This window comes from Entamoeba nuttalli (genome assembly GCF_000257125.1).
Source record: "Entamoeba nuttalli P19 unplaced genomic scaffold asmbl_5391, whole genome shotgun sequence".
Taxonomy (NCBI): Eukaryota; Evosea; order Mastigamoebida; family Endamoebidae; genus Entamoeba; species Entamoeba nuttalli.
In genome coordinates, this window is record NW_008577425.1 from 7,324 (window position 1) to 17,937 (window position 10,614).

Here is a 10,614-nt window from a genome sequence, read left to right on the forward strand (position 1 = left end):
TAAAAAATAAAGAAATAAGTAGTGAGTAATAAATGAAGAAATAACACCTATTATATTATCAATAAATGGATTAATACACAAGGAATGGGTCAGAAGAATAAAGATAATAAAATTAAAATCAGACTTTCACAATAATATTTGACAAATAATAATAACCAAAAACATGAAAGACTTAATGACTTATGCAAATAATTCTGATAATAAAATAGAAGAAGAATTAATTCTCACATAATATAAAATAAGTAATGAGTAGAAGTAAAACAAAAATTAAGAAAGAGAAATAAATACTTCCCAATAATCATAAAAACAAGATGAAGACATATCAATAATTTAATCTTTTTTATTTTTTACTAAAGATCTTTAATTATTTTGACTGCCAAAACAAAAATAACCAAAATGAAATGAAACAGTCACAATTCAGTTTTAAAATTACCATCCAGCAAAACTACGAGCAAGTTGTGAATATTGAGGTGGTGATAAATCAGTTAATCCACAACCAGTAAATTCTTGAATAGGACTATTTATTGCTATTGAAGAGGATTGATCAAATACTGATTCAGAAATATCTGGATTTTCACAACGATTTGGTGGAGTATATAATTCTCTTCCATCAGATGGAGTAGACCCATTTGAATTTTCTTTAAATAATAACAAATTTTTTATTTCTTCATCTGTGAAACTTGACATTGAATTTGATTCGCTTGACTGTTCTACAGATTGTGTTATTGGTACATCTATTTTGCTATAAATGTCAATTATTATTCTTTTGTTTTTTTATATTAAATTAAAACAAACACTGGTTTTGGTTGAACTGGAACTGCTCTAAATGGTTTTGGTTGGGCAACTACATCATTAGTGGTCATAATTGTAATGTTTTATTCAGATGAAGTTCAAAGTTTTCTTTTTTTTTATTATTATTTTTAGTTTTTTTTAAGATTTTTATTTTTAGTTTTTTTTTATTTGAAAAAAAAAATTAAATTAATTTTAAGTTCTGCTCTTAACGAAATGGCACAACAGGTAAGAAATACTACCCGTTTAACTCCTTTAAAATTAATAGTTGTTGGAGACTCTTCAGTTGGAAAAACATCACTTATTCAAATGTTTGCAAATAATCAATTTTCAAATTCAGTCGTATCAACTGTTGGAATTGATTTTTTAACAAAGAGATATGAAGTAGATGGAACGACATATAAAGTTCAAATATGGGATACTGGTTTGTTTTAAATACTTTAAAAGATAAAAAACAAAAATGATTTTCAAGACAGTAATTCGGTTTTATAAGTAGAAAAAGAAAAGAAGATGAGATAAGATTTTATCTTGTAAATAAATATAAACTAACTTTTATTTAGCTGGACAAGAAAAGTTTAGAACTATTATTACTAGTTATTATCGTGGTGTTCAAGGTGCTGTTTTAATCTATGACGTAACAAATAAATCTACATTTGATGCTATTAATTATTGGGTTAAAAATTTACAAGAATTTGGGGAACAAGTAATAGGTAGAATTCTTGTTGGTAATAAAACTGATTTAGAACAACACAGAACTGTTTCAACTGAAATGGGTCAAAGTCTTGCTGATAAAATTGGAATTCCTTTTATTGAAACATCTGCTGCTAAAGGTGAAAATATTCAGGAAACATTTACTTGTTTAATTAAAGAAGTTATTGAAAATCAAAAACAACAAACATCTACTAAATCTGCTGAACGTGTTAATGTTACCAAACCAACAACTCCTTCTACACAAGAACAAGCTGGTTGTTGTTAATATCCAATTTTTTTTTAAGTTTTTTTTTAATTTAAATTAAAAAAGAATTATTAAAATGTTATATTTAAAATTAATTAATGTTTTTTATTTCTTAATATCCAAACATTTTCTTCATTCTTTCAAAATATATCATTTTCCATCCATTTTCTGTTCTCATAATATCTTTTTGTTCAATATCACTTTGAACTAATGTTAAATCTGTTTCATCATCTCCATCTTCACCTTCTGTAAGTGTAATTTCAACATGTGAATATTTTCCGTCTGGCCATGAATTAAATCTCCATTTATATACAATCTTTTCATTTACCTTTAAGTCTATAATTTCACCTGAAACTGCTCCTCCAAATAAAACAAATTTAGAACCAATTTCTGCTTTATATTGAACTGGTGATTGCATCAATGCAGTTAATCTTTCTGGATCATTTAAACATTGATAAATAATTCTTGGAGGAACCATAAAATGAGAAGTAATTTCAATTTGTGCCATTATAAAATATTAATTATTTTATTCTTTTTAAGTTACAATCATTTAAATTGATTATTTCTTACGTGTCATCTATTAATGATGTGTTGTCTTTTTTTGTTTTATTTTTTAATTATTAGAATATTTTTGTTATTTCTTAGTTTATTTCTAATATTAGAAATGAATAATGGTATTTATAACGAAAATAAATATTTAAACCATAATTTTTAAGAATATTATTGTTATAGAGATTTGACATTTGAAAAGATGATTTTTCTTCTTTAGAAAAGAAAAAATTAAACAAAATGAAAGTAAACAAATGAATTAAATCTTTAACTTTCTCACAAACCAATTTTAAATTATTGTTTATATTTGGTGGAGGTGTATTACTTTATGCAGTTGAATTAGGCACAGTAAAAGCATTTATTTTAAAATTGTGACTTTTCATATCTTTCATACATCACTCATCATTTAATAATAAGATCAAAACGATCTAATAGTATCTTAAAAATCATAAAAAATGGCTGTTGATCAACAACACCAAATGCTGTTTAGAAAACTTCAAGATGGAAATATTCAATGTGTTGCATGTAATAGGTATTGCGTGATTAAAGAAGGAGAAACAGGAGCATGTGGAGTGAGAAAGAATACAAATGGAAATTTAGAATTGATTGTTTATGGTAAAGTAATTGGACCAGGGCCATCTCCAATAGAAAAAAAACCAATGTTTCATTTTCTTCCACAGACTATGACATATTCAATTGCTACTGTTGGGTGTAATTTTACTTGTCAATTTTGTCAAAATTGGGATATTAGCCAATGTGCTCTTCAAATAAAAGAAGCAGGTGGTGATTATATTGGAAAGATTGAACGATTAGGATATTCTATGAGTGCTCAAAAAGTTATTTCAGAAGCAAAAAGAAAAAATTGTCCTGTAATAGCTTATACATACAATGAACCAACAGTATTTACTGAATTTGCATTAGAATGTGGTAAATTGGCTCATCAAGAAGGAATGAAAAATGTTTTTGTTACAAATGGTTATGAAAGTAAAGAGTGTGTTGAGGCTATGAAAGGAATTATTGATGGAATGAACATTGATTTGAAAGGATTTACTGAAGAATTTTATCATAGTATTACAGGTGGTCATCTCCAGCCAGTATTGGAAACGATTAAACGTTGTCATCAACTTGGAATATGGATTGAAATCACAACACTTATTATTCCTGGACAAAACGATAGTGATGAAGAATTAAATAATATTGCACAATTCATTTATAGTGTTGATCCATGTATTCCATGGCACATTTCTGCATTCCATCCTGATTATTTGATGGATACAACACCAAAAACACCTGTCAGTACATTAAGAAAAGCATATACTATTGGACAAAGAGTTGGATTAAAATATATTTATTGTGGTAATGTTATTGACCCAGAAAGAGAGGCAACATATTGTAAGAAATGTGGAACTAAATTAATGCAAAGAAAAGTGTTCACAACAACCTTTACACAAAACTTCAAAAATGGTATGTGTTTAAAATGCCAAACAATGTGTGATGGTGTTTGGAAATAAATGACTTAGTTTTGTATCTTTTAATTTAAAAAAATAAAAGAAAATAAGAAGATATTAAAGAAAAATGAATTACAATATCATTAAAATGAAAATCCAGGATTTGTATCCTTCCATGTCCCTAAATCAACTCTATGTCTTAAATTAAGATTCCTTGAAACAATATATCCTTGAGTTGCCATACCAGCTATTTGTAGATATTCTTCCGCAGTATATTTTTTTCTAAAAAGCTCTATTTGTCTATAAACAGTCATTACAGGAAGTGGAAAATTAAATAACGAAACAACTGGAGCTATAATTGGAGTCTTAACTGGAATACCATAAGGTCCATAAAAACATATATCAAGTGCTAATGTAAAAATTCGTTGTGTTTCTTCAATCGCTTTTAAAATTGCCTCTTTTGGAAGAACAGAACCTTCTGATCCAACTCTTGCCATTGGTTGTTCCATTCCAAAATTTGCCATTCCTCCTTTTTTTCCCATTAATCCACCAACACCACCTAATGATGATGGATCAAATATTTTAACTCCAATCATTCCTAATCCCTTCTTAATGATTGGGTTATTTAGTGGAAAAGAAAAACATTGAATAATCATTATCATGAAGACTAAAAAAGTAAAACATCCTTTCATTTGACTCTTCGAATATTATGATTTTTAAGTTTAACTATTTTCTTATATGAAATTTAGTTTTATAAATTATTTTTTGTTATTCTTAAATAAGAAATTTAATAATATTTATTAATATCATCTCCAAAAAAATCTCTTTCTTTCATAAAGTATTATATTAAACAAATTAACTGAAAGAAATACCTTTCACTTGAAAAGAGAGTGTAGGTCCAACGACATTAGTTTTTCGTTTTAGGGATATTGTTATACATCATCTTACTACGTTCTTAGAAATAATTACTATGAGTTAATTATAAGTATTTTCTTTAAGAAATAATTTATTTGGTATGTTACAGGTCAATTAAATTACATTTTGATGATATAAAAATTAAAGGAGATTATTGTTAATGATACCTTGACGAAACAGTATAATGTAATACATAATAAAATATTAAAATAGAGTTGGCAAGTGTTATAAACAAATAAAATCATTAAATTCTTTAATTTTCTATACTATAAAAAGTAAGTAATTGTTAAATCACAACATTATTAAATATCAATTTTATTTTTCTGCTCCTTATTTTATTTTTTCTTGAATAGATAAACATAATAACTATCTTCGTTCTATTACAACTTGAAAATTGTTAATATTCAAATGAAAAACAATCACTTCTTTTTTTTTCTTTACTTTTAAGGATATAAAGCTTCATATTCTATAACTAAGTTGTATAGTACATCGTTCTTTTAGAGAACATAATGAAATGTTTTCTATATTTGACATAACACAATGAACTTTATTTTTATAAGGATCATAAAAGAGAAGGAAACGGAAAGTGTTAAAGTTAATTGTTAATGAATGAGAGTATTATTATTAATGTGATAAGTTTAATACTAATAACTTTAGTCATTAGTTTTAGCAAGGTCAATAAAAAGAATAGGTAAATAGTAAAAATATAGTAAAAAATAGTAAAACCCTATAGGAAAAAAAATGAACTTGTAAAGTAATTTATATAAAAAGAATGTCAGAGGAAAAAAAGTATTACACAAAAGTTGAAATTGAGTTATGTCCTCTCTGTCACTTACCAAAAGACTTATGTCCATATGGTCCAAATGCTGCTAAATGTACTAAAGCTCAAACAACAGAAGCAAAAACTGAAGAACAGTCTAATGAAGAACAAAAAGGAGAAAGCAAAGATGAACAACAACCAACAGAGTCAAAAGAAACAACTAAAAAAGAAGTTAAAAAGGGAAAAGAACAAAAGAAAGTTATAAAAATTATGAATGTCAAACGAAATAAAAAACAGTCTGTGACAAAAATTGTTGGAGTTTTACAATTTGGTTTAAAACAACAAGACGTTTCTAAATTCGTTTCAAAAAAATTTTCAGTTGGTGCTAATATCGATAAAACAGTTGGTGTTGATTGTATTAATGTTCAAGGAGATTTTGTCCATGAAATAGCTGATATACTTGCTGAACAATTTAAAATTGATCCAGCTAATATTGAGTGCTAATTGATCGTTTTTGGATTAAGTGGTAAAACCAATAAAGTTAGTTATATAATTTTTAAATACATTCTCTATAAAACCGATAGAGTCTTTTAAACAAAGACCAATGTAAATTAACCAAAGACATTATCAATAGGTGAAAAGGTTAGTTCAATCTCTGGTTTTTGAACTTGAAACTCTCTTAGTAAATCGGCAATGGTATCATCAGGATTTAATAAACAGTTGTTAAAGTATAACCTCTATTTTATTATTAATTAATTTGAGTCATATTATATATATTAGAAAAACAAACATAAGTAGTAGTTGTATCTCTTAATTGTTTGTTTATAAACAAAAGAATGTGTTCAACTGTTTTATCTTTTGACATTTTATATCCTTTTGGGAGTGCCTTTCCTCCTGGAATATTTATTCCTTTAAATCGAAGAATAGCTTTTCCATCTGATCCAATAGCTGGTTTAGTTGGTTGTGGTTGTTGTTGAGTTTGATTACTTTCCAAAGAAGGATGAGGTATTTGTTCAGTGGATTTTGGTTGTTCTATTTGAGTATCTGTCATATTGTTTTTTAGATTGGATTTTTAGAAGTGATAAGAAATAAAGAGAAATTAAAAAGTTTTAAAGAAAAAAAAGTTATTAATAATTTCTTTATAAAATATATAAAAAAAAATGAAGGAAAGAAATTCTTTTGATAGAAAAAAAGAAATCTCAAAAAACTGAATTAGAAAATTAATGTCAAGAAATCAACCTGTTATTTCTTCATCTGATGATAACTCTGGATCTAGTGATTCTCAAATGTCAGGAAGTGAAATTAAACAACAACAAAGACAAGGATTTATGAGTAGACGTGATCGTCGAAGTTTGAATTCTCAACCATCTTCTCCTTTCTTTACAAAAAATAATAACCGACCAATTACTATGACAGAAGTATCTGGAAGTGAATCAGAAACTGTTTCAGAAAGTGGAAGGAGTGAAACTGCTTCTGTTGGAGGAAGAGAGTGGAATAGAATTGCTGTAGATAAATTGTCACAAAAAAGTAGAAGACCAACATACGTTCTAAAAAAATTAAAACAAGCTGGTGTTTCTTCAGAAAGTAAACTTGAAAATGAAGTTGAGCCAATTATGCAACCTATTATTAATGATGATGACTTTATTATCACTAATCAATTTAAGAAAATTTGTGGTTCCGAAGACAGTGAATTTATTGATGATGAAATTGAAAAAAAGAAATCATTATCAAATGTTTCAAACGAAACAGAATATGATGATAAAGAAGAATTATTCAGACCAAATTGGATTAAAGCAGAACAATACGATTTTTCTTCAAGAGGAATAAAACCACGAGCAATTTTTGCTGAAAACAATGCATGTTTAATGGTTGATTCACATAATTGTTTTTTATTTAGAGATAATGATTTTCATATGATTCCTAATTTATATAAAGAGACTATCCAAATGGGAGTTATTGATCCAACAGGAGTTCATATTATTTTATTATATTCTGGAAATAAAATGTCATATTGTGAACGTATTAAATTATCTCCAGTATTTTTTAATGTCTCTTATCCAGAAGAAGTTATTAAAGCCTCTGGAAATAAAGAAATTAAAATTTCTACTATTCGATTTGAGCAAAAAGCATCAATGAACACTGAGCTTAATTTGTTTGTTGGAACTAATACTGGATGTATATTTTCATTAACTGTTCACATTAAGAAAAACCCAATTCAAACTACTTCAGTTTCTGTTTATCCACTTCCATTTGTTAAAGATGAAATTAATGAACGATCTTTATCTCAAAGTGGTAAACATATAAAGGCAAAAACTGAATTGGTTAAAGATATCACTAATTTTAAAAATGAGGGAGAAATTACCGACATTTTTTGGATTATTGGTTCTATTTGTACAGTTATTTTAGCATGTACTAATAATATTGTATTTCAAATTATTATTGAAACAAAAGGTTCTAATAAATTTGTTTATATAAGTGAAGTATCAAATAAACCACCTTATGAAATTGTTGAAGGAAGTAAAGGAATGATGATTGTTCAGTATGAAGGAATGACAGAAGATGCAATGAATTATCGAGTAAGTTATTTAACTGGACAATACAAATTAAAAGATGGAAGAATTAGAAGGTCATTATTCCGTGGACGTTATGCATTTTTTAGTAATGATAAAGATGTGGATAAATTTAATGAAAGAGGAGTTTCAAGTGATTACGTTGATTCAGATTTTGTTATTGAAACACCTAATCAAGTTTATCAATTATATCCAGACTCATTAGTTTGCTTTGATTATGGCTATAATACGAGTTGTACCAAATTAATTGAAGGAAAGGCAATTTGTATGACATTAGAAAAGAATAATCCAGTTGAAAGGTATATTTGGGTATGTACTGAATATTCATTATATAAGATACATGCCGTTAAACCGGATTACGAAGAATTTTTTGATGTTCAACTTATTCAAAATATGATGAATGATGAAACATTAATATTTGTATTATTAAGAGCATTAGATAAAGTTATTAGTGATTCAACAAATATCAAATCTCGATTACGAGTTTCATTGTTATATACATGGTGCGTGATATTAATATTAAATAATGTCAGAATTCAAGACCAAAGAGAGTTATTAAAGAAAAAATTAACTTATCTCCTTAAAAAACGATTTTATGCTAAAACAATTATTGATAAAGAAATTATTCGTTATTTAATAAGAAATTGTGGTGATAGAGAATTATTTATTTGGTATTGTGAAACAAATAATGATATGATTGGATTACTTAATTATTATATAGAGAATTGTGAATATTCAGAAGGTATTGAAGTATTAATTAAAATGTATTCATCTGAAGAAGCTGAAGAACGAGAAGAATGTATTCAATTAACTAAAAAATATTTTGGAGTATTATTTAGGGAAGAACCATTATTATTTAATGAATACTTAAAAACAAGAGATATTTTTGGTGAAGAATCATTATATACTGTTTTAAGTTTAGTTGGAGAAGAAATTGAATTTAATATTCTTCAACCATTTATTAGAAACTTAATTAATCAAAGAACACATGACGGAATGGATGTTAGTGAATTATTAGAAATTTTGTTTTGGAAATACCTTAAAGAAGAGCCAGGAACATCTGCTGAATTAGATAAAAATATGAATAGTTTATTGTTTTCAAGAATTAATGTTCCTGTTACAAGTATTTATATTATTAGAGAATTAAAAAGAAGAAGAATGTATCGTTCATTGTCATGTATTTATGAAAATAATGGAAATTATGCAGAAGCAATTGAAATGAAAGGATTAATGATTAAACAAAGTGATAAACAATTATCTCAACTTCAAGATGAAATTGATAAAATGTTTGAATTAGTAGGAAAAGAACCAAATGAACAAAATAGAGAAACTTTAGTTGTTCAAGCATTAAAATGGTTTGTTGATGCATGTGATACCGGTGTTGGAGAAAAATATGTTTTAGATGTTATTAAAAATCATAAAATATCAATTCAATCAGTATTAGCATCTTTACCATTAATTCTTCCAAGTTTTAGACAATGGAAATTAAAAGATATGATGGAAATGATTGATGCTAAATTTAAAGAATACAAAACAAAAGGAGAAGATTTAGTAAGTATGGTTTTTCTTTCAAGTTCACAATTTGCTGAAATGTCTCAGAAACTTGCTCAGAAAGAATTGTCATTTGCTGAACCATCATTCCAATATGTTGTTTATTCTGATGAGGATGTATGTAGTATGTGTAGAAAAAAATTAAATGAGATAGATCCTCAACTTATTATGTTTTGTTGTGGTCATAAATATCATCGTGACTGTATTATCAATGAATTAAATCTACACAAAACCTCATTTGCTGTTAAAGTTCTTACTGAGTATGAAAAAGATAATGATATTAACGTATTAGCTAATGAATGTTTGTTATGTAGTTGTCATGCAACCGAATTAACTCATTTTTCACTTGATGAAACTAATGATGATTCTTGGAATCTTTAATCCAAATTCATTCAAACTGAAATCTCCTTGTTTTTTTTATCTTTCAGGTTCTTGAAATTGATTTTTATTTTTTTTTTAAACAAAGAATATGCTTCAATTTTCATTAATACTACAAAACTTATTGATATGTTTTTCATAAAGAAGTATTTATGAATTTCATTATAATAAGAATTACGATATAACTAAAATTTCAATAAATAAAATAAATGCCAATAATAATTTATATAAACACAGTCTCAATTGATTGAAGAATGTTATTTTAACAACATAATAAAGTAACAATATATGAAAAAGAAGTTAAAAAAGCTGAATAAGATTAGTGTGTATTTATTTATGTTTTTTAACATAAACACTAATTTAATTATATAAAGGTTATGAAAAAGAAATATACTATAAATAAATTAATGAGAATATCAATTAAAAAGGAAATATACTCACATGTATCTTTATTAATTAAATTATTTCAAGAACGTAACTTAAGACAATAAACTTTAATTTGATACCTCTGTATCTAATGTTTGTTATAAATAAAAAAAAGACACTTCAAACTAGGATATCAAAGTTATGTTAATATTTTCAACCATAGTTAGACTAATACATTTAAACTCTAATAGTTTTTAATTAAAAATACACTTATTAGAATGAATATTGATTCAACCTGAATTTAAAAAGAACTATTAATTTAATAATTTGTTG

At 26.0% G+C, this 10,614-nt stretch overlaps 8 protein-coding genes across 8 annotated transcripts; 4 read left to right on the top strand and 4 right to left on the bottom strand.

The window, feature by feature from the left end:
- Nucleotides 1-429: 429 nt before the first annotated feature.
- On the bottom strand, nt 430-863 carry ENU1_128970 (hypothetical protein; the record flags this gene model as incomplete). Its single annotated transcript, XM_008860019.1, has 2 exons — nt 430-742; nt 796-863. 2 exons carry the CDS (start codon nt 861-863, stop codon nt 430-432), a joined length of 381 nt encoding a protein of 126 aa, XP_008858241.1.
- Nucleotides 864-1,005: 142 nt separating this feature from the next.
- ENU1_128980 (Rab family GTPase) lies at nt 1,006-1,765 on the top strand (the record flags this gene model as incomplete). The annotated part of the gene is made up of 2 exons (XM_008860020.1): nt 1,006-1,213; nt 1,350-1,765. The coding sequence occupies 2 exons, from the start codon at nt 1,006-1,008 to the stop codon at nt 1,763-1,765; spliced, it is 624 nt and encodes a 207-aa protein (XP_008858242.1).
- Nucleotides 1,766-1,856: 91 nt separating this feature from the next.
- Nucleotides 1,857-2,252, bottom strand: ENU1_128990 (Aha1 domain containing protein, putative; the record flags this gene model as incomplete). Its single annotated transcript, XM_008860021.1, has 1 exon — nt 1,857-2,252. One exon carries the CDS (start codon nt 2,250-2,252, stop codon nt 1,857-1,859), a length of 396 nt encoding a protein of 131 aa, XP_008858243.1.
- A 496-nt stretch (nt 2,253-2,748) lies between these two features.
- ENU1_129000 (radical SAM domain containing protein) lies at nt 2,749-3,804 on the top strand (the record flags this gene model as incomplete). Its single annotated transcript, XM_008860022.1, has 1 exon — nt 2,749-3,804. One exon carries the CDS (start codon nt 2,749-2,751, stop codon nt 3,802-3,804), a length of 1,056 nt encoding a protein of 351 aa, XP_008858244.1.
- An 80-nt stretch (nt 3,805-3,884) lies between these two features.
- On the bottom strand, nt 3,885-4,403 carry ENU1_129010 (hypothetical protein; the record flags this gene model as incomplete). Its single annotated transcript, XM_008860023.1, has 1 exon — nt 3,885-4,403. The coding sequence occupies one exon, from the start codon at nt 4,401-4,403 to the stop codon at nt 3,885-3,887; it is 519 nt and encodes a 172-aa protein (XP_008858245.1).
- A 1,025-nt stretch (nt 4,404-5,428) lies between these two features.
- ENU1_129020 (Density-regulated protein, putative) lies at nt 5,429-5,920 on the top strand (the record flags this gene model as incomplete). The annotated part of the gene is made up of 1 exon (XM_008860024.1): nt 5,429-5,920. One exon carries the CDS (start codon nt 5,429-5,431, stop codon nt 5,918-5,920), a length of 492 nt encoding a protein of 163 aa, XP_008858246.1.
- A 107-nt stretch (nt 5,921-6,027) lies between these two features.
- On the bottom strand, nt 6,028-6,467 carry ENU1_129030 (hypothetical protein; the record flags this gene model as incomplete). The annotated part of the gene is made up of 2 exons (XM_008860025.1): nt 6,028-6,153; nt 6,207-6,467. 2 exons carry the CDS (start codon nt 6,465-6,467, stop codon nt 6,028-6,030), a joined length of 387 nt encoding a protein of 128 aa, XP_008858247.1.
- A 172-nt stretch (nt 6,468-6,639) lies between these two features.
- ENU1_129040 (hypothetical protein) lies at nt 6,640-9,918 on the top strand (the record flags this gene model as incomplete). The annotated part of the gene is made up of 1 exon (XM_008860026.1): nt 6,640-9,918. One exon carries the CDS (start codon nt 6,640-6,642, stop codon nt 9,916-9,918), a length of 3,279 nt encoding a protein of 1,092 aa, XP_008858248.1.
- Nucleotides 9,919-10,614: the final 696 nt, after the last annotated feature.